This window comes from Myotis lucifugus, unplaced genomic scaffold (genome assembly GCF_000147115.1).
Source record: "Myotis lucifugus unplaced genomic scaffold, Myoluc2.0 scaffold_18, whole genome shotgun sequence".
Lineage (NCBI taxonomy): Eukaryota > Metazoa > Chordata > Mammalia > Chiroptera > Vespertilionidae > Myotis > Myotis lucifugus.
In genome coordinates, this window is record NW_005871066.1 from 4079097 (window position 1) to 4101599 (window position 22503).

Below are 22503 nucleotides of genomic sequence, written 5' to 3' on the forward strand. Positions count from 1 at the left end.
ATATTCTATTGAGACCTTCCCCTGGGACCTCCCTTAAAATCTCCATCCATAAAACACTTAGGACAGAGTACCCAGCTGTGCTCTCCCTCGGGGAACATGACCTCTTCTTTCCCTACCCCTGGACGGTCTGAGTGGGGAGGTGCCGGCCGAGCTTCCGGCCTCCAGGGCGTCCCCGCTCCGCCGCATTTGTCCCCGGGGACACTCTGGGTGGGTTGGCTGAAGTGCTGGGTGAGCCCCCAAGCTAGGAAGGAGCCCCACGTGTGGATCACTTTGCCTGCCCGTGCGCAGAGCCAGGTCGCACGCGGGCAGCCCCCGGGCGCAGAGCCCGAAGAGCAAGCGGCCGTGGGGACCGGCTAGTGGAGGAGGAAGACTAGGTCACCACCGGCCAGGAACGCCGTGACTGCGTTCGTCAAGGCCACTCCAATAACCAGCAGAGCTAAACCAGGAGGAAGGAATCTGGGTAAAAGTGGGAGCAGGGCGTGCCTTCCATGGAGGAGGACGTGCGCCCCCTCCGCTTCCGGCCGCGGTCGCCCGCGCCTGCGCACCAGGTGCTGGCCGTCAGCTTGGAAAATGGACCAACCGCGGGCGGGGGGAAGGCGCGGGCTCTCGCTGCCGGAAGTAGTTCCTTGCGCGCCCCGGAAGTCGAAGTCCCCGCAGGCTCTGCCGGGCCCTCCCGGTGGCTTCTGCGGCGGCCCAAGTGGCGGGCGAGGGTGGCGGGTCCTCCCTACCGGCCGCGGAAGCGCCGTGGGAGCTGCGCCCGGCCTCGCAGCTTCACCAGCCTGGTCGTGGCGGGCGGCTGGCCAAGTCCCGAACCCCGGGCCGTAGGTAAGCCGGGGTGAGGGAGTTGTGGTCCCCCCGCACCGAAGTGGACGCCGAGGCGGGGGAGGGGCGGAGGCCGCTGGCCCCTCTCCTAGGCCGGCCTGGGCCTCTCCGGCCCGGTGCCTGGAACACGCCGGGTGAGGCCAGAATGTCTTGCACAGCGGCCCGTGGCCGCCGCTCACCCTGCTGTGTACCTTTACTCCGCCTTCACCAGCCGGAGGTGGTGGACTCGCCCCTGGTGTGTGGCCGAGGAAACCCACAGCTGGTGAGGCCCGAAGCCAGGGATAGACCGCGAAGGCTGGCTCTGCCTTGACACTCACAGTCCGTCTGGGAAGAAAGCAGCCTCGCAGAGGAGTCTGCTTCCTGCTGGTGTGTGGTTTAAAACGGACCTTGTTTTATGTCACTTCTGCATAATGTGAAATCTAATGAGGCATGACTGTTATTTTAGCCATCTTTCTTAGGACTTGCATGTGTGACAGAAACCAAGAACATGAGAGGGCTTGCTCGGCTCTCCCACACGTTCCTCCCATCCTTCTCTTCACCGCCTGTCCGGGTGGGTGGGTGGGGGGTGAGAAGCTAAGAACTTGAGGGCCCAGTAAGTGCTTTGAAACCCCCCTAGGCCAATGGTTCTCAACCTTCCTGATGCCGCGACCCTTTAATACAGTTCCTCACGTTGTGGTGACCCCCAATGTCATTGTTACAAATGGAACATAATTAAAGCATAGTGATTAATCACAAAAACAATATGTAATTATATATGTGTTTTCCGATGGTCTTAGGCGACCCCTGTGAAAGGGTCGTTCGACCCCCCCCACCAAAGGGGTCGCGACCCACAGGTTGAGAACCGCTGCCCTAGGGTCTGGGGGACACCCGCCTCCCCCAGGGCAGGAGCTGAGAGAAGAGGTGGCCAGTGGGACTGGGCAGAGTGAAAACTCAGAGAAAGGTCTAGCACAGCGGCTCCTCTGCATATTGGCTGGGCCACACAAATATTCATTGTGGGCCGCAAGTTTGACATGCATGCTCTGCTTAGAGACAGCCAAGCCTTTGCCCTCCCATCCCAAAGCGTAACCCTCCCTTCCCACCACTCCTGGCATTGCAAGTACCACTTATTGCACAGCCCTGGGCTCCATCTTCATCCACCGACCTTTGACCTTATCTATCCTTTCTGGAAAACCTCCTGGCTTCCCTAACATCACTTTATGTTTTTCTTTGTCTCCCTCCTTTGCCTGTCATTCATCTTTGAAGTCTGCTCATTCTCCACCCTCCCCACAGTGTCGGCATTGCTGGGGCAACCACTCTCCACTCTTTCCCTCTGGCATTTCCCGTCAGTTTCTCAGGAGACTTTTACATGGATCCATATCTTTGGCTCAGACCTGTCTCCTGACCCATGTATCTGTCACATCTATTCCTGAAGATTTGTTACAGAAGAACCTTAAAATCAGTATCTCTAAAACTGAACTATATTAATCATAAGGGAATCCCTTTGTATCTCTTCCTTGTCCTCCATCTCAACTCAAGCAGAATATGCCTCCTGAATAGCTCTTCAGACTGTCCCCTCCCCTCTAGTCCCTCTGCCATTACCTGCTCCAGCCCTCTTACCTCCTGCTTCCCAGAGCCGAGCCTGCCAGTGTCGCCCCGCTGCCGGGTGTGCAGCCCGAGAGTCTCCATCTTGTCCTTGTCCTCAAATGTGCGTTTGTCATCTGTTGTGAGAAGTGTCACAGTAACTTCTCACTAATAAAATGCCGAATATTTTATATTCATTGAGTGTCAGCGTTGGCTTTTTACAGTGTCAGCCTCACTGTCATCTGATGTGCTTCAGTGGAAGAGAAGGGTGATTCCGTGGCAGTGACTGCATAAGATCCTGGATCTACCCAGGAGATAAGGATCCTGAAGCAGCAGCCTAAAGTATGCGACTCCTTACAAGACTGAATCTGAATTCCACTATCATAGGCTAGATTTACCTCAAGGTCAGCCCCACCACTTGCCTTGCTTCAGTGCCATGAGCCCATTTCCAGGGTGTCTTGTCATGAGCTCCGAGTGCCAGCCAGGAAGTTACTTTCCTGTATTCGAATCTTTAGGGTACGGTGCTGACTCATAGATACAGTGGAACCTTGGCTCTCACCCCTAATTTGTTCTAGAAGGCTGTTAGAGAAGTGATTTTTTTCCATTATAAATAATGTAAATTGAATTAATCCCTTCCAGACCCCCAAAATGATTCCCCATTAACAATACAGTACATGCCTAATGTATTGTTTAATCTGTAAATAAACACTTCTTAAATTTATCGAACTACTCCCTACTAGCCTTAAATGAATTTTTCATATATCACTGCCTCTGAAATGCTATCACCAGCTAACTGCTTTTCATTTATCCAATCAACAACAGTTTTTCTGCCTTTTCAATTGTCTGTGATTGTTGTTTTGTGAGCACTTCCACACCCTTAGCAACATTAGCACTTTTTAAAATATTTTTAAAAATTTATTTCAGAGAAAGGGAGTGAGAAGCATCAATAATGAGAGAATCATCTATCAGCTCCCTCCTGCATGCCCCCTACTGGGGATTGAGCCTGCAACCCAGGCATGTGCCCTGACCTGGTTTATGGGTCTATGCTTAACCACTGAGCCACACCAGGCCAGGCACAACATTAGCACTCTTGATGGCCTTTGTCTGCTTTTAAAATTGTGCTAATCCTCGATTTCACAGCAACAAAAGCATTCTCTACTTAGTTGCCTAAGAGATGCTTTTTGTCATGCTCACGTATCAGTATGAAAGGATTGTCAGGTCAAAAACACATTTTGATTGACAACTAAAACATTTTTTTCTATGAACAACTTGGTTGAGAACCGAATAGTTTGAGATAGGAGACATTTGAGAAACAAGGTGTGAGTGTATTTGATGATTTTTTATAATTTATCTGTAGAATACAGATAAATTGAGGGGACAAGGCTAATGGGGGAACAAAATGGGATTGGTGTGACCCAGGCTGGGCCTTAACACACAGGATCTTTCCTTTTCTCTACCATCGTCGGTGAGGGCAGGGCACATGCAGGCCTGGTTTCAGTATCTGGTTCTGTGTTCCCAGTAATGAGGAAGCCTGCAGATTGCTTCTGGAGGCCCAGTGCCAGCTCTAGTCTTCCGCTCTGCCACTGCCCCAGAGTGGTAACTGACCATCACGTTACCACTCTGGGTTTCTGTTTCTTCAATCATAAAATAACTGAGGTAAGTCCCCTCCAGTTCTGACATCCTAGAGCACTTTTTCTGGGACCAGGATAGTGTCTTGCATCTCATTTGCACCTTTATTCAGCCCCTCCACAGCGTCACCTTCCAGGGGGATTCAGACATGTGATTTGGTATAAATGTAAATTGAATTAATCTGTTCCAGACCCCCAAAATGATTCCCCGTTAACCTTTCTTATATACAATACATGCCTAATGTATTGTTTAATCTGTAAATAAACACTTCTTAAATTTATCGAACTACCCCCTACTAGCCTTAAATGAATTTTTCATATATCACTGCCTCTGAAATGCTATCATGAGTTCTTGCATGATGGGCATGAGGTCATTGCCTCTTACTCCTTCTGAGGCTCTTCCAGCTGGAAGGAGCCTCTCAGTATGGCATTGCCCACCCTTCTCCCTGGGCAGAGTCTCACATGAGCCTCTTCAGTGGGCTTGTCACCTGCAGAGGCAGTCCTGCCATCCCTGGTGATCCTTAATGGTTAATGTCACTCAGAGTCAGAATGTACTGGTTTTAAATCTTGTTTAGCCAGCATTTCATTCTGCTCTGAAAAGAGGAAGACTATTTCCTTCCTGAAGTTTCTTAAACCATCTTTTCTCTGAATCTTCTCCTGAGGAAACATTCTACCTCAGTAGGCCCTTTCATTTTCCTTTCTTCTCTCCACATATTTCTCTTCTGACTTCTTCATGTCACTTTCCTTTTGAAAGCTCTGGATTTGACCTAATCTCCAGGAAAATGAATGAGGGGGAAGGAGTTAAGGATTATGCCTCGGTTTGGGGTCTGAGCATCTGGGTGGACAGATGTCTGTTTGAGTTGGCTGTAGAAAGAGCAGGTGAGCCAGAGAGAGGCTGGACAGTAGTTGGTGTATAAATGCAGTCCCAGGTGGGGAGAAGGTGTCGAATGAGAGAAGATAATCTCTTAGGAAACATCATTAAGGGATAGACAGAGGGAAAAGGACCAGACAGAGACCGAAGAGATGCAGATGAGAGGAAAACCAAGAAAATGTGTCCCAGGGCTATGAGGAGACAGTCTCCAAACGGAGGCCGTGGGCAGGTGCTTCAGTTGTTACAGTGGGGTCACTGGGGGCCTTGGCAAGAGAGTGACTAGGAGCAGTGGGGGCCAGAGACAGAGATGAGAAGGCTTTGAGGGGAACAAGAGGTGACAAACTATAACCATCCCTTCAAGAGTGTCTCTGTGACAGAGAAAGGAGAATGAGAGGACATGAGGGGGCCAGAGTCACTGGCATTAGGAGCTACCCCACCCTGTGTTCTCTGCTGGAGGATGACTTTTAGAGAAGAAATGTCAAAGGAGTTGAGCCAGGCCTCTGGCCTAGGAAGTCTCAGACTGCATCATTCCTGAATGAGCTATGTTACCTATTTTTGGTGGCCCGCGGTGTGCCAGGTACAACCAAGTGCTCAGGATGCAGAGGCTGGTAGGCTCTGCCCCCTCCTGGCTTGCATTTACAGTGTCTGGTGCCTGCGTCTCTATAGGGAAACACGCCTGACTCCTTGGCAAGGTCATTCTCCTCCCTGAGGTCTCCCAGCCTTGCGCCTGCCTCTTCATACTATACCCCTGCGCTGATTCTACCTGTTGTGAGTGAATCTTATTCAGGTCTGTCCCTACATATGCATGTAGTGGCCTTGCCTGCTGTATATTGTGTCCACTACACAGGAGAATTGCCAGGTGCGCACTAGGTTCTCAATAAACATTGAGAGAAAAAAGAGAAACACCAGTTAGTTTGGCAAAGAAGATGGACACAGAAACCACTAATGTGCAGAGCGCTGTGGGGATTTGAGCTGAGAGCTGCTCCATTGGGTCTGGGGAGTGAATGGCAGCCTTCTCCAAGGAGGTTGAGGTCTTGAGAGTTTTGTCTTGGGGCTGATTTCATATTATCTCTCTACACCTTTTGTCCTCTGCTGTCTTCTCTCCCCTCAGGGCCTCACCTTCCCCCTCAGCATTCTCCAAAGTTGAGTAGGGCAGCTGAGAGCCATTCTTTTCATCTTGCTTTGCAGACTGGGCCCATCTTGTTTCCCCAAGTTCCCAAGCATGTTGGAAGTGGAAAAAATTAAAAAGCCCCCCAGGAGACATATACCCTCAGGATCTGTCTCCCCCATGACCAGACCCCAGAGTCCAGCTGCCACAATGACTTCTGGCTCTGAGTTCAACACCAGAGCTACCAACACCTTTTGTGGATGTGGCTGGGGTGCCAGGAAGGACCTTCCAGAGACGGGGGTCAAAACCTCAGCCCTGGTCTGTCCCCTGGGGTAGACAGAGAGGAGAAGGCCAGCAGTGGTCGCAGAAAGATCAGACCCTCTGGCTCCCAAAAGGGGAGTGAGGGATCTTCCCCTTCGAAGGAAGAGACCCCACTCCTTCCCCAGTGGCTCTTCCGTCCCCTCACTGATCAAGTTTCCCTGGAGGAGCAGGAGGAAGGCACCTTGGGCCAATGCATCCGCAGCAGGAAGAGAAGAGCCTGCACACGGGGGAGGCCTGGTTTTCACTCAACTAGTGCAAAGAGCCAGGCCAGCCGGGGGCAGAATAGGCCAAAGGGAGACTGTGAACTCTGTGTTGTGAAATCTGGGCTTGGGCCGGAGCCCTCTGTGCAGCCTGAGGAGGTGTCCAAACAGAAGGCCCGTGAATGGAGAGAGGTGGGCAACTGGCAGGAAAGAAATCAAAAGCCCCCCGGCTCAGCTCTAGCCCGGCCCCTTCTGCCCCAGCAATAGGTCAGAGGTGGGCCAGCCTAGTGAGAATGAGAAGGTGAGGCAAGCTGACATCCTCAGGGCCTGTCTGGACAGAGAGGTACGATGCCTCAAGAAGTGGAAGAAGAGGCATTTGCTTCCTAGCGGGGAGAAGTCATCCCTGCTGAGCCTCCGGCAGTCACCCTGCTTGAAGAAGCTGGTCAGAACTATGAAAGAGACCAAGGACTGGGTTTCTCAAGGGCATCCCCCAGGCACTCCAGACACCACAGGTCAGACGCCCGCGTTGGATGTCAGACGGTTCTTTCCCATTGCCTGTAAGAACACCTGCCAAGTCACCTGTACTCTGTGTCACGCCACCATTAGACAAGGCAAAACTAAGGGGCAGTCCAAAACCTCGGGCCTGGTCTGTCCCCTGGTGAATAAGAATGGGCTGGGGAGGGGAAGAAGGCCAATTGCAGCCAGTCCAGGGAGAAGGGGCAGGGGTGGTGGAGAAGCAGAAGGGCCTACCTGCAAGGGCCACCAGCCTTGTCCATGAGGGTCTCCCTTCATCAGGACATTGCCCAGATGACATCCCCAGAAAACAATGACAGGCAGCGGGCCCCAGGGAGGCGTGAGCAGCTGTTACTGGCTCCATCACCCCTGCCTTTGCCCATCAAAGATGCATCTGCTGCTCCCCCAGTGGCAGGACCGAGGTGGCATATATGCTCCCAAACCCTCCCGCTCCCAGGCCTTGCACCAGAGCATTGCTGAGTTACTCTGCAGCTTGGCATTGCCTCTCTCCTTTTTTCCTTCCGCGCCTTCAGAAGGTTTATGACCCAGGTTGACCCTTGCTACTGCCTGCCATCTCCATCCTCCTCTGATAAAGCCTGGCCTCTGCTCCGCGAGGCGATGGGCAACCAGGTGCTTCGGGAGATGCAGTGGGCTGAGGGCAGCCACATCCACCTGGCCCTGTCCTCGGCAGCTCAGGAAGTGGTCCTAGAGGACTATGTGGCCATCACTGCCCACTGGGGGGGTGATACAGCCCCATAGCTGTCAGGCAGTGTCGGGAAGCCCGAGGAAGCAAGCAGTGCTCTGGGTCCGAGGCCTGCCCCCGGAGAGCACTGTGGAGGACAGGCAGCGGGAGCTACAGGAGCAGCTCACCCTGTAGCTGGGCCATGACTCCCTGCAACCAGGCTTCCCAGTATCAAGCGGCTGCCCCAACCTGGAGCAGGCAGTGGCGATGGGGGGCTACACCCACATTCCTTGCTTTGCTCACTGCCTCAGCTCTCTGGTGAGAAATTTTCTGTGTCACCATCATAGTGTCCAGATCATCCAGGTGGCACAGCCAGGGCCATCTGCAACCATTTCCAAGGCTCTGCAGAAGCCCGGCGGCTCCTCATGCAGCTGCAGCAACAGTGTGGCCTCTCAACCCATCAGCCCTTTTGGGAGCTCTCAGACCACTGGTCTCAGCCTGCCACCTGATGGAGTGGCTGGTGGAGCACAAGCGGCCACTGCGAGAGAATGAGAAGCACCAGCTGGGGAGGCCGGATGGCCCTTTCAGCCATGTTTTGGAGCCTGACGGACAGTCTGGTCAGGCTTCTGCGGCTCTTCCAGATGGTGGTCCAGGAGGCGAGCAATCTGCCGGCTTCTTTAAGTCAGGTGCTGCCGAAACTGCGCTCCCTGCACATCTTCCTGGAGCAGGATCAGAAGCACTTTGAGGAGCAAAGTTGTGGGGAGATGGGTGCAGCCATCCGGTTGGCCCAGGGCTTGGCCCTGCAGCTCTGTACAGACTGTCAGCTCAGTGAGCTCTCCCACCACGAGGAGTTCATGCTGGCGATTCTACTGGACCCCCGCTTCAAGGGCCAGATGGAGGCCATCCTGCCTGTGGGGGCCGACATTGACCACTGGAAGCAAGTTCTCATGTACAAGGTGAAGGAGGCTATGGTGTCTGAATACTCCTTGTCTCCCCCACCCTTCCTGCAGAACCCCAAGCTTATGTGGACACCGCCTGGAGTGGCAGAGTAGCCAAGGGCCCCAGGGCTGAGGGGAAGGGCCAGAAGGAGCCTGTGTGGAGAGGCAGTACATCTGGGTCTTTGATGCTGGGCCAGAGGGAAAATAGCTTGCTGGAGCAGCTGGAAAGTGTAGGGCTGCTAGCATCCCAGAGAAACAGAGCTTTGCTCTCCACCGAGAACCACCTGCCACAGTCATTGTCAAGAAGTACCTGTGTGAGAGCAAGACAGTTGGCGCCCAGGAGGACCCCTTGGCTTACTGGGAGAAGAGGCAGGAAGTCTGGCTAGCCCTGGCAAAACTGGCCACTGTCTATCTGTCCTGTCCTGCTACCAGCACCTTTTCTGGAAGTGTCTTTGCCTCCCTGGATAGTCCCACCATCATAGAGAGTAACTCCCCTCTCCCAGTGGAAACAGTTGAGCATCTCGTCTTGAAGACCAACCTGGAGAATTTCCCCAACTGTGCGTCCTCTCCTCTTATCTTCCCCAGTGGGGACCTGGCCTAGGGGGACTAGACCAGGGATGCCCTTAAAATCTGCCTGGAGAAACATTGCTGTAGATGACAGGAGAGAGCAGATGTTGCATCTAGGCTATCAGACAAGGCAGCCAGAATCTTAAGCCCATTTGAGAAGAATGGGGACAGTCTCTCAGTTCTTGACAGATTGCCTTGTTTATTTTTTTGGTCTGGAAGGTAGGGTTTTCCACCTACCCATTGCTTAATTTATTTCTAGCACTATGTGCGTAGGGAAGGTTTACTCTGTTATGAGTTGTGCTATACAGTTTTATAAGCATAATGCTCTTTTGAAATATTGGTAGTTATTAAGGGCCCAGCATGCAACTTATCTATGTATGTCAAGGTATACTTGCCCCTAGAGTTCTGCTTTTTCTCTTTTTTAAATCCTCACCCGAGGATATTTTTCCATTGATTTTTAGAGAGAGTGGAAGGGAGAGGGAGAGACAGAAACATTGATGTGAGAGAGACACATCGATTGGTTGCCTCCCACACATCCCCTGACCAGGGCCAGGGATTGAACCTGTAACAGGTACATGCCCTTGACCAGACTCTAACTTGGGACCCTTCAGTCCCCAGCTGATGCTTTATCTATTGAGCCAAACTGGCTAAGGCGAGGTCTGTTTTCTCTTGAGACAGGGACAAGGGTTGTGGGGTGCTGGCATATATACTCAGTGGGATATATATTCAGCCATGTGGGTGAGCTATGAAAGCTCTTTCTGAAACTGCTTTCACTGTATAAAGAAATAAACCCTGAGATAGAATAGCCCTTTTTTTAAAAAAAATATATTTTATTGATTTTTTTACAGAGAGGTAGGGAGAGAGATAGAGAGTTAGAAACATCCATGAGAGAGAAATATCGATCAGCTGCCTCTTGCATATCTACTGGGGATGTGCCCGCAACCCAGGTACATGCCCTTGACCGGAATCGAACCTGGGACCTTTCAGTCCGCAGGCCGACGCTCTATCCACTGAGCCAAACCGGTTTCAGCTAGAGTAGTCCTTTTAAGAGGGAGGTGTATGCACGCATGCATGTGCACATCAGTCTTCTTAGGGTCTGTACTTTTTCCTGTTAGACCCCATAGTGGCCGGAGAACTCTGATTAATAGGACTGCCCAGCTACTGAAGAAGAGTGAATTGAGGAGGGCTGAGGCACTCATTCTTTAGACTGTTTTTACCTATAGTTTGTTCCCACACTGCTGGAGACCTGGGGTTTCTTCTTTTCTATGGTGTTAGCTGTCTCAGAAAGCTTCCATGCTCACCAGGCTCTAGGTGGCTAAGTTTATATTTCACCTGCAGCGCCCAAACCTCCCCTTGTCCCTGGCCACTTCTAGAGGGCAAATCCCTATCTGGAAGCCAGAAAGGCTGTGTATCAGACCAACTAGTAATGGACCGCCTAGAGCAGCGGTCGCCAACGGGTGGTCTGTGGACCACTGGCGGTCCGTGAGGTCCAAAAGGTTGGCGACCACTGGCCTAGAGTTCCAGTAGGGCAGAGTGCAGGACCTGAGCAGGTAGGATTCAGGAACAGGTGGCTTCAGGTGGGAGAGGAAGGAGGTGGGGAGGAAGACAGTTGGAGCGGGCCTGTCACACCCCACAAGACCCAAATCTGGCCCTCCTGAGGTGCTGGACCACTAGGAGAGGTGGCGCTGAGGGAAAGTAGGTAGAGGCAGGGGGAGGTACTCAAGGCCTAACTTGCACTTTGGCTGTGAGGGTGAACCTGGAGGCCTGCCCCCAGCCTCCCCAGAGGGGTTGTCAGTCTTGTGTCACTAAGACTGATTCACTTTAGGACATTTGTAAGTTGCTGAATATGAGGAATCAGGAAAAATTAACCATAATCCTTTCACTCAACCTCTGTTAATACATTGACATACTTCCTTTATTTTGAGATCATATCCCTGGACTAGTTAGTATGCTGTATTTTCATTTTAATAGTACATAATGTACCTACTTATATAAAGCTTTGTAGAGATCACATTTAATGGTTGGAGTAGCATGATTTGAATTAAAGTCTGGCCTCCAGGTTGTTTAGGCCATGACTCCTCTCCCCCAGCTGTTAGGAGGGGATGTCACAGGCTCCCCGAGGTGAGGCTTGTGGGTGCGTGGCTGGGTTTGTGGCTGTACTCCTCACCATGCTGACTCCAAATCAAGTGCATTGGGTAGTAAGATCAGGGCATGGGCTCTGGACCTCTAGGTGCCTGCCTCCCTTAAATGTACGTGTAGCTCAGACTTGAATGAGCACCACCTAATAGTGTCTTAAGACCCTGGGGTCCTATCCCTCTTTCCAAATTCTGATTAAGTGGGTTGGGGTGGGGGCAAGAATGTGATGTGCCTTAAAGTTGCCGTAGGCAGTTCTCAGGAGAGGTGCTGCCCTGTGCTGTTTGGCATCACTGAACTGGCTCTGGTGTTCTCGGAGAGGGAGAGGCTGGAATGGAGGAGCAGGCATGTGGGGGAGCTGGGGAGTGAAAGGAACATGATGAGACAGAAGTGTGATGGTCCTAAGCTTGGGCATAGCAGTGGTTCTCAATGGGACATTTTTGTTCCCCAGGGGCCATTTCGCAATATCTGGAGACATTTTGGTCGTCACAGCTTGTGGATAGAAACAGGAATGCTGCTGCTAAACCCCCTGCAGTGCACAAGACAGCCCCCAAACACTCAGCGGCCCTGAATGTCAGTGCCAGGATTGAAGAACCCTGCTCTAGACTGGGATCTGGAGGAAATGGGTGAGGAAGGGTCCCCAGTTCACCAGAGTGGCCTGGGGACTGTCCCCTGAGGCTGCTCTGGGTTGAACATTTCTCCCCTAGACTTAGCTCTGCCCTGGCTGACTCCTGGGCATCATTTTCTGGCCCATTTCCTACCTAGGTAACCTGACACTCAGCAGAGGCTGACTGCACAGGCAGATAGGCCTCCCCGTGAGACCCGAGGGTCAATGGTGTCTTGGTCGCTGTCTCATCCGTGTAACCAAGTTCTTGGTGCAGACTCACATGTTGGGCCAAGAGCCTCTATTGGCTCATTTGCATAACAAGACCAGGAGGACTCCTGTTTTTTAGAGAAATGTTGACAGGTGGGTGTGGGGAGTCATTCTCCCATTGTGCAGAGCCTGCTGCTGGCCTGTGCATCACAGCAGGTGGGTTTGGACAGATGGGTAGACACAGGCTGTTCTCAGTCCTGCCCAGACCTGTCTGGTTGAGGTGTACAGGTTTGTGATAAGATGGGGGCCATGAGAAGAGCAGAGGTTGTTGCACAGGAGGAACAACGTGGTGCTGTTGTGTAACCGCAGGTGAGGGGGTGATACCCACGGCTGCTGGAGGGCATGGGCCTTGGAAGGCCTGATTTCTAGCTTCATCATGATTTTTCTGCTCCACTGTTTCCTCTTCTGCGAAAAGCGTTCATCCCAGCTTTAAGGTGGGATGCAGACACACAGTTCTCTCTGTCTCCCTTGCTCTGCCCACTCCCCTTAATCTTTCTTACCCTTTGTAGCCACCATGTTCATCTAAACAATCACCCAGTTCCTCAGGGCATCATGCCCTCACCATCACAGGCTGCTGTGGCTCACCTCTGTCTGAGAATGCCCCTGAGTCCAGTGTGGTGTTTGAACAGTGTTGATCATCCTCTCCTTGAAGGTTACGATTTCTCCCTCTCGCTGCTCAGCCATATCCTCATTCAGCCTCATAAAGGTTGGTGTCCTGAATTCCGCCCTTGACCTCTCCACTGTACACCACGTGAATAGTGACCACTTTCACCATCAAATAATGCATGTCTGGGGAGGATTGGGGAGGATATGGAAATTCCTGCAGAGAGGCCTACAGATAATGGAAGAGGTCTGTGTCCCCAAAAGCCTGGCCAGCTATGCCACACGCTCTCACAAGGCACTTGTGTAGGTGATGCCTTCAGCCTAGAGCATCATCTGTCTCCTAAGCCCAATGCCACATGGTCACCTCAGACAAGGTCTTGCCCCCTAGGCTGTCCCATCTGTGTCCCGAGTGTTTGAGAAGGAAGTCCCTGCATCCGGTCACCTGGCCAGATCCGTGCATGTTTTCCTATTCCAGACCCTCGTCCCTCTGCATCGCTCCACTGCCCTCTGTGAGGTCCTTGTCTCACTAGTGCGTTTATGGCAGGTGTCTAGTGCCCCTTGAGCACCCCGCTCTGGGCCCGAGCAGTTTTAACCAGAGGCACAAGGGACTACTTACTGCCTGCTGGCAAAACCCAGCAGATCCTGTTGTGTAGAGTGAACCAGGTTTCTTAGTAGATGCCTCCAGTCCCTTTTGGAAAGAAATGCGATCGAAATGAGGACTTGCTGGAGAGTTGCAGACCAGAGGAGAGCTAGATAGAGATGTAGGGACCCCCTTCTCAGAGATGGGACTGGGCGGGTAAGCGCTGTTAGTAGCCTTCCCAGCTTCCTGGCAGAGGAATGGGAGGAGCTCTGAGCCTGGTTTCCTTGGAGAGGGGAAAATATTAAGTGGCCTTGATTATGGAAACGCAGACTTGGGACTGCTGACACTCTGTGAGGCCCAGGTTTTGTCAACAGGAGTGAATGGTTCCATAGTTCTTTGCAGGCAGCAGTGCATGGCCTGGGCCTGACCAAAGTCTGCAGAGTTGGGAAACTGCCATTTGGGGCAGAGGTCCCTTCTTGTTTTCCTCTGCTGAAACCTTGACCCCTCTGTGGGCGGCAGGACCCTCCCCAAGGCCTCCTCCCTCATGCTCGTTCTGCACTGGCACCTGGGCCGCTGCTGTCCCACAGCCACTGATGACTTGAAATGCCCCTACCCTGCCTTTCTGGAGCCAACTTTGGTGCCACCCTGCCCCTCCCTCCAGGATGGTGCCCACCTCTCCAGCCTCTTTGCTTTCTTTGGAAATGTCATGTTTGCAGCCGGAACAGTGATTGATGCTGTTCTGTTGACTAGTAAAGGACTAGTGTGGACGGTGTGGTGAGCATATGTGGAGCAGTGGCATGGAGTGCAGGACGTGAGGTGGGGTCTGGCAGTGTTGCCTCTTATCCCCAAGCTAACCATCCCTTTCTTCCTTCTACTCTAGTTTCCTGTCTAGGACTGAAGGCTGGTCCCCTGAAGGACCAGAGGTTAGAAACTGGCCCACATAATGTAGAAACCATTTTGAATTTACATTTTAAAAAGGTGCATCAGGAAATTTTAAAAATTATTTTTCTTTTAATTCTTTATTGTTGAAAGTATTACATATGTCCCCCGTTCCCCCCCCCCCCCATTGATCCCCTCCAGCCCGCCTCCCACCCCCCAGGCCCTCACCGCCCCATTGCCTGTGTCCATGGGTCATGCATATCCGCAGACAAGGTCCTTGATTGATTACCTCCCACCCACCTACCCTCCCCCGCCTTCCCTCTGAGATTCCGCACTCTGACATCAGGAACATTTTTAAGTGAATAAAGCCAGGCCCAGGTGCTCCTGTTTATGTTTGCATATGCAAGGCTCTCCCAGGGAGTGCACAAAGGAGACTGGTGATGGTGGTGACCATTATCTATTAAAAAATATATTTAAATGGGTAAAAAGAAACACCTCAAAACTAACAATGAGAGATCATGAGTGGTTATGGGAAAAATAAAATTATGAGATGTTGCTGTCCAGTGCAGATTTGGAAAATGGGGAGAATTGGTAACACTGGACCTGAATGCCGTCCAGCATGGCTCACAAGCGGAGTCGGGTCTTCTTAGTAAGGTCTGGGCCTGGCCCACCTCCCTCAGGGGGGCCCTTGGTCTTGTTGGGTCACCTGGGTTTCTGGCCCTGGTGGCAGAGTGGGTGGCACTTCATGCTGTCACCTGCTCCAGGGTCACAGAGGTGTTTAGGAGAGGTCTGCTTACTGTTTACCTATCTTTCCTTAGTGAACAGCCAGCTGACCCCCAGACTGTCAAGGCCCAGACCACCTGGACTGACTTCGTCTCATGGAGCCTCAGGGTGAGAAGCCAGGAGAGGCCGAAGGGGTGCGCATCACCTCCCAGATGCTCAAGTCTTGCTCGGGCGAGTTTGCCCTGGAGTCCATCCTGCTGCTGAAGCTCCGAGGCCTGGGACTGGTGGACCTCGGCTGCCTGGGCGAGTGCCTGGGTCTCGAGTGGCTGGATCTGTCTGGCAATGCGCTCACCCAGCTGGGCCCCCTGGCCTCCTTGCGCCAGTTGGCCGTCCTCAATGTTGCCAACAACCGGCTGACAGGGCTGGAGCCACTGGCTGCCTGCGAGAACCTGCAGAGTCTCAATGTTGCAGGCAACCTGCTGGCCACCCCTAGCCAGCTGCAGTGTCTGGCGGGGCTGCGGGGCCTGGAGTACCTGCGGCTCCGGGACCCTTTGGCCCGGCTCAGCAACCCTCTCTGTGCCAGTCCCTCCTACTGGACGGTGGTCCGAGAGCTGCTGCCAGGCCTGAAGGTCATCGACAGTGAGCGTGTGACTGGGCGTGGCAGTGAATTTTACCAGCTGTGTCGGGACCTGGACTGCTCCTTGCAGCCCAGCTCCAGCCCAGGCCCCAGCACCACTGAGGCCCAGCCCTGGGTGGAGCCAGGGTACTGGGAGTCCTGGCCGCCCCGGAGCAGTTCCATCCTGGAGGAGGCCTGCCGGCAGTTCCAGGACACGGTACAGGAGTGCAGAGACCTGGACCGCCAGGCCGCTGACAGCCTGGCCCAGGCCGAGCAGGTACTCAGTCCTGCGGGTACCGCCTCATCCTTTGTCTTCTAATTGTGCCCCATGGCCCTGGACAGCGTGGCATAAGGCCATGGGGTCGGCACAGTGTGACCCAGCAGCCCACATCTCCCCTCCTGCCTCTGCACTTGTCTTCACTGTTTCGTCACGCTGGTCACTGTCCCTGCAAACTGGGCTATTCATTTATCCCTGTTCCTAAGAGCAGACCCCCTCCCTCCCACTCCTACCTCAAGAACATTCCTGTGTTCTTCAGGGAAGCACTTCCCCAGGGCTTCAAGCAGGTGTAAGGACCCTCCATTAGCAGCTGGCACTGTGTGTCTGTCCTGCCACCTATGCCATACGCCTGGGGAGGAGGGTCCAGGCCTTTGCCACTCCTGGCTGCTCCGGCCTCAGACTGGTGGAAGAAAGCTGCTACTCCCTAAGGGTAAAGGTGGCAAAGGAAGGGATGGAGTGCCCCCCATCCCAGTGGTCCTGGAAATAGATATGAGCACAGAGCACGGAAGTTGGGCATTTATCCCTGTCCAGATGTGCCTACCCGCCAGTCCCGTGTCTCCAGGGAGCCTTCACTGCCCATTCTAAGCCCTATTAAATATTTCTGTTTTAATTCTGTTGCATCAGTGCCTGTCATTTCATATGGGCATGAGCTCCTGAGAGCAAGAGATGCCTGCCACCTCTGGTCTCCTGTGGGAAGGAGGAGCACACACAAGCCCCTCCCCCGTTCTGGGTGTCCTGCTTTCTCCTGTGAGCTGCCCAGCCTCTCCTCACTCACCACCCTACCAGCCAGCTGAGGGGAGAAGAGAGCGCAAAGCAAAGGGAGGAGAGAACAGCTCTGAGAGCATTTTTATTAATTTGGGGATCATTAGATGATCTTCCCTGGGCTGATTCACTTGTTACATTCCACAGCTGTCCAGAAAACAAGATTGAATTCTAAAGGAAAGGAGAACAACATTTGGGTTTGAGGAAGGCCGTTTTGGTCCTGGTCCCAGCTTAAGGAGTTCCTCCCCTCCTTCCTCCTGCAGCCCCTGCACCAGCACCAGCCCTCTCTTCCACCCCACCCCCACCCAGGGCTGTCCCTGCTCCCCTGTCCTCCCACCCTCCTGGCTGCCTACCAGTCAGGGCCTCAGCCGGAGGCAGGGTGTTGGAGAAAGGCGAATTGTCCTGGGAAGTAGTATCTGTGGGCTCCTTCTTGGGCCTGCTCAATCCTGCTGCACTGGGCCTCCTGGTGCTCCTTGGGCCCCTGCCAGGGCCAGCATTGCTCAGGCCCGGGAGCAGTGACCGGGAGGGCTGTCTGCCTCTGCCCAGTCCACCCACAGCCCCAAAGGAATACCCCTCCTTCCCCCTTCCCCATTTCACCTCTCCTTGACTTTCCTCACCTTTCCTCACCTTTCTTCACCCTCTTCTCATCCTCACCCATCCTCACCCCTCTCCACCCCTCCACTCCCTGCCCTTACTCCATCCAGACTTCTGCCTCTCAACCTCCCCCACAGGCCCAGCCACCTCCCAACCTCTCTGCTTCTTCCTCTGCCCACTCTTACCTGTCGAGTCTGCATCTCTATGGGGCAGTGGACCATCCGGTCCAGGACTTTAAACTCAGGGTTCAGCTTGATGCAGGCCAGGCATTTCCGCTTCCGCTGGGGAGAGAGGCAGGGGGCGAGGAGAAGAAGGGGTGAGGGAAAGCCTGTGGCCTCCTGAGGGTGGAGGCTGGGGGCTGCCTGCAATGGGGTCCTTTCCCCTGCAGGCCCTAGAGCAAAGGGACGAGGGTCATGCAGACCAGCTGGTTTCAGGCCCCGCCCACCCTTGGATTGGAAATTTCAGAAGTCAAACTACCCTGCAGTTTTCAAAACTATGGGCCTTCTGTGTATGTAGGCAGGAATCCTCCCCAAGTGACGCTCACCAGACCCGCTCTCCTGTCATCTATTATATTTATTTGCATTTTCTTGTGAGGTTTTATTTGAAAACAAGGGTTCTGGCACAGATGTCTGGTATAACCTGGCCCCTCCTTTAACAGATGGTGGAACTGAGGCCTTTAGTTCAGGGTTGCAAAGCCACAGGGTTGGTGCTTGGCAGAGCTGAGCCTAGAAGCTGGATGGTTGCATTCCCAGCCCAGGGGTTCCCCAATAGCAGGTTTTGCCCCCAAGATGGTTGGTTACAGTCAAGCCCTGTTATGGATCAGACTAGGCTGGGCCATCTCCACCTAAAGGCTCACAGAAGACGGAACTCACCAGGTCTGGGGCCAGACCAACCCGCACCATGGGCTTCTGCCAGTGATCTGAAGCTTGGGGGAGGAACTCGGATGACGTTGTCCTCCGTGCCGGTAGCCCACCTCTCCCTCCTGCATACTCAGGCCCAGGCTCCCCACAATGTCACACCCACAGGCTCCACAGAGGGGTCCCCAACCTCAGGCTTCTTGCTGGGTCTCCAACTAAACCCAATTACACACACCTGCGCCCGAGCACGTGCCCCATCACACACACGCGTGCACCTCTCCACTCACCCCATTGGGCTTGGCCTTGCACTCAGTTCTCTTCCAGTCCTTCTTCCCACAGCCTGTCTGCTGGAGCGTAAATTCCAGCCTCACAAAGGTCCCCGCCTGGGAGGGCTGCCGGCGGACAGACAAGACAGACAGACAGACAGAGGAAGGCCCGCAGCCAGTTGAGCAGGCAGAGCAATTCCTGGAATGTGACCTGTCCCTTCTCCCCACAGTGAAACAGCACAACCCAGTTGGTGGCTGGCGTAGAGGCCTCTCTCCAGAGCCGGGTGCTCACAGAACCCAAGCACTTTTGCACCTGCTTCCTGGGTCTCTTGGGGTGAGGCCCGAACCCCCTCCCGTCCAGGGGTCGTGCTGCTAACCTTGTCCATGGCATTGTCCACACTGGTCTTCTGGAAGGCCCACTGCACTCGCGGGTGCTTATGGAATTCCTCCAGGGCCACCTGCAGGCCCTGGTGCTGGGCTGCTGTGAGCTCGGCCCTGCCCAGGCCCACTGTGCCCAGCCAGAGGGCCAGCAGGATCAGCAGCTGCCACATGACTTCACCTCAGTCACCCTGGTCCTGCAAAGGGTATGTTCTCAGCTCTTCATACCAGCAAGGGAGCCACCAACCCCCTGGCCCTGCACTGGGGGTCGGGGAGGGGGGCATGCCTAGCAGAGCTTTGGGCAAAGACAGAGGGACAGGACAGGATGTAGCCCTTTGCCTAGATTCCCCTGGTATTCCCCTGCCTTCACTCTTCCCTGCCCTGCTTCCACTGTTCCCTGGATCCAGCTCAGCCTGGGTTTGGCCCTGCCCTGGGTAGATGCTGAGTAGGCTTTTGTCCTAGGCCAACAGCCAGGGAAACACTCTTGTTGCCCCTCCCTCCCTCCTCCCTCCCTTCCTTCCCCCCTTTTCTGTCCAGTTCTCTGTCCCCACTGCCCTAGTTGCCCCTAGAGCCCCTCTCAGCTTCCCCTCCCCACCCTGGGTCTACTGGCTCCCAGGTCCCAGCCTCCCCCCCCCCCAACACCCCCCTCCCCCCCCAGTATAACTGCAGGGGGAAGAGGGCGCAGAAAGGAGGCTGAATATTTCTGGAAGGATGTAAACACTTGGAGGGCCAAAACAGGGCGGGACCCAGGAGGATGCTCACCCCTCCCTGCACGGGGGCTGCCTGTTGCCATGGGCCCTGCCCCTAAACCAGAGAAGGGGGTCCTGCCTGGGCCCCCCTTGGCTCTCTTCAGGCAGACCCTCCTTGTTTTTTTTCTGGGCCTTCCACATCACCCCCCTCTCAGCCCCAGGGTGTTGCCTTAAAGCAAGGGCTCTCGGACAAGTCGACAAGCTTGGCCCTTGGCGCGATTCCCTCTCCGGCCCCTGTCCTCTCCTCCCCTCTCTCGCATCCCCCCTTCATCCAGCTGCCCCCGGCCCCCGCTCTCCCTCCTCACCTCCTTTCTGGTGCTTTGCGGAGTCTTTCTAACTTCCCGCGGCGACGTGGGGCTGTCAGCCTTTTCTCAGTCCCCGTGCCCCGCCTCCCTCCCTCCATCTCCTCCCATTCCCACCTTCCCACTCCCACCTACCCGCTTCCTCCAGTCCCCAGCGCCGCCCGAGGCTCCGCCCACCCCGTTAGGACTGGCCTCCGGGGCAGTACCCCCTCCCGAGCCCCTCCTTCCGTCCCACCCTTCCGCTGCCCTTCGGTCCTGTGATCCTGACCCTGGCGCTCACCCGGGCGGGCGGGGGAGCAGGGTGTCCGGGAAGCCTGGGAAGAAGTGAGGGGAGGCCCAGGAGCCCAAGCTCTAGAAGGTCTTTGCGCGGAGGACTCTTCTCCTTCCCCTCACCATATGGGACTGCCCTGCCCCTACCCTGCCTCCAGGCAGGGCTGCCCTTTTCTTAGGCCCCTTGGAGGGACCAGTCTGAGACACTCATTTCAGGACATTCTTCCCAGAAATACAGACATCCTCAAACCAGATGACGCCCTGAGGAATCAGGAATCATTCAATCCTCCCCACTCCCATGCCCTAAAGCAGGGGTGGGCAAACTTTTTGACTCGAGGGCCACAATGGGTTCTTAAACTGGACCGGAGGGCCGGAACAAAAGCATGGATGGAGTGTTTGTGTGAACTAATATAAATTCAAAGTAAACATCATTACATAAAAGGGTACGGTCTTTATTTTTTTTAGTTTTATTCATTTCAAACGGGCCGTATCCGGCCCGCAGCCGTAGTTTGCCCACGGCTGCCCTAAAGCCTACACACACACACACACACACACACACACACACACACACACACACACACACACTCTAGAAGCCTGGTGCACGAAATTCGTGCATAGGTAGGGTCCCTAGTGGCTGCAGGCTGCAGGCTGGAACCTTCCTTCGTTTTGCACCACCCCCTAGTGGTCAGCACATGTCATAGCGAGTGATTGAACTCCCAGTCGGAGGGGGACACTTTGCATATTTGGCGCACACCCACACACACACACACACACACACATATATAGATTTTTAGAGAGAGGAAGGGGGTGGGGGAGAGAAAGAGAGAGAAACGCCGATATGAGAGTGAGACATCCATAGTCTGCCTCCTGCACGCCTCCTACCAGGGATCCAGCTGGAAACTCAGGCATGTGCTGAGTCTTGAACTGACAACCTTTTGGTGCATGGACGATGCCCAACCAACTGAGCCATACCAGCCAGGGCAGGCATTTTGTTTTGAGGTGACGCTGGTGTGTGACAACCTCTACCACCAGCACGCAAGTCCAGCCTTGATCCTGTATGTCCTATCTTTCGTGTTGGGAGCCTGGCAGGATCTGTGGTGGAATTCATAGGGCCAGTGGGGAGTCAGGAAAACAGTGTCCAGAAATTGGTTCAACTCCTGCACAGCTGAGCAAATCTGAGGCAGCACTGGGACTTTGCCTATCAGTAACCAGGGGGACCATTTCTCTGCTTCCAGGCCCTGTCCTAATGCTGGACATAGAGGATCTCATTGAACTTCCAGCCCCTGGAACTCCTGCTTTCTTCACTGCATAGTGGGATCAGAAACCCTACCTGGGGGTTTTCATGAAGAGAAAATGAGCAAATGTATGGAAAGTGGCTGCTTGTATTCTGGGTGCAAGTGGGGTCAGAGGCTGAGAGCAACATTAGCATGGCACCTTGACTTTACCCTCCTGCTTTCATTTGGGCCATTGCCCTCACCTGATTGCACTTCCACAAGGGAAAGACTCTAGTCTCTGGCAGAGGTGGAGGGCTGGGATGTTCCTCCTATGTCCCCAGCCTCGCTCCTGTCTCCCGTGCACCTGGTGCCTTCTGGTTCAGAGACTCCTCAGGGTTCAGAGGATGCCTCTTGCTCCCACAGATCACCCACCCCGTAGGAACTCTGTTCAGTTACCACCATACCTTCTGCACTATCTTATAAAACATGTCATGTGGCCCTAGCTGGTTTGGCTCAGTGGATAGAGCGTCGGCCTGCGGACTGAAGGGTCCCAGGTTCCATTCCGGTCAAGGGCATGTACCTTGGTTGCGGGCACATCCCCAGTAGGGGGTGTGCAGGAGGCAGCTGATCGATGTTTCTAACTCTCTATCCCTCTCCCCTCCTCTCTGTAAAAAAATCAATAAAATATATTAAAAAATAAAATAAAGAGTACAATATCAACACTGATAAATCATGTTGATATAAAAACAAACAAACAAACAAAAAAAAAACATGTCATGTGGCCCTAGCTGGTTTGGCCCAGTGGATGGAGCATCGGCCTGTGGACTAAAGAGTCCCAGGTTCGATTCCAGTCAGGAGCATATGCCCAGGTTGAGGGCTCAATCCCCAGTAGGGGGTGTGCAGGAGGCAGCCAATCATTGATTCTCATCATTGATGTTTTTATCTCTCTCTCCCTTTCACTTCCTCCCTGAAATCAGTAAAAATATATTTAATAAAAAACACATGTCAGTGTCTCATCCTCTGTTGTCTCCTCTCCCATTGTCCTTCTCCTTGTGAACTTACAGCTTTTATTCTTTTACTGTCGTTTTAACGAAGTTATAGAAGGGAATAGGGATAACAACATTGTATGATCACGTGTTTAGCCAGAGTCTGTGGGTGACTTAAAAAGGAACATTCATATGTTGAAGCCTAACTCCTGGCACCTCAGCATGTGACT

The 22503-nt window shown here is 53.7% G+C and overlaps 2 protein-coding genes across 3 annotated transcripts; one reads left to right on the forward strand and one right to left on the reverse strand.

Annotated features, from left to right (window-relative positions):
* Positions 1-643: 643 nt before the first annotated feature.
* Positions 644-21787, forward strand: LRRC61 (leucine rich repeat containing 61). Of its 2 annotated transcripts, XM_023751062.1 has the most exons (3): positions 644-825; positions 15098-15895; positions 21309-21787. In XM_023751062.1, exons 2-3 carry the CDS (start codon positions 15158-15160, stop codon positions 21318-21320), a joined length of 750 nt encoding a protein of 249 aa, XP_023606830.1. In that variant the 5' UTR covers positions 644-825; positions 15098-15157; the 3' UTR covers positions 21321-21787. The 2 variants fall into 2 exon arrangements, with proteins under 2 accessions (XP_023606830.1, XP_006085406.1); XM_006085344.3 differs by lacking the exon at positions 21309-21787 and having other exon boundaries at positions 646-825; positions 15098-16505.
* RARRES2 (retinoic acid receptor responder 2) lies at positions 16716-19936 on the reverse strand. The gene is made up of 6 exons (XM_006085349.3): positions 19807-19936; positions 18752-18949; positions 18396-18500; positions 17437-17532; positions 17011-17138; positions 16716-16828 (listed from the first exon to the last, which is right to left on the reverse strand). The coding sequence occupies exons 2-5, from the start codon at positions 18923-18925 to the stop codon at positions 17022-17024; spliced, it is 492 nt and encodes a 163-aa protein (XP_006085411.1). The 5' UTR covers positions 18926-18949; positions 19807-19936; the 3' UTR covers positions 16716-16828; positions 17011-17021.
* Positions 21788-22503: the final 716 nt, after the last annotated feature.

What these genes read in the sequence shown, in the direction of transcription:
- RARRES2 (XM_006085349.3), bottom strand. Translation starts at nt 18,925, where the DNA reads ATGTGGCAGCTGCTGATCCTGCTGGCCCTCTGGCTGGGCACAGTGGGC. An exon ending in GCAAGGCCAAGCCCAATGGG is followed by an intron (nt 17,533 to 18,395) that starts GTGAGTGGAGAG and finishes CTCTCTCCCCAG; the next exon opens with CGGAAGCGGAAATGCCTGGC. An exon ending in TAGAGATGCAGACTCGACAG is followed by an intron (nt 17,139 to 17,436) that starts GTAAGAGTGGGC and finishes TGGCCCTGGCAG; the next exon opens with GGGCCCAAGGAGCACCAGGA.
- LRRC61 (XM_006085344.3), top strand. Translation starts at nt 15,158, where the DNA reads ATGGAGCCTCAGGGTGAGAAGCCAGGAGAGGCCGAAGGGGTGCGCATC.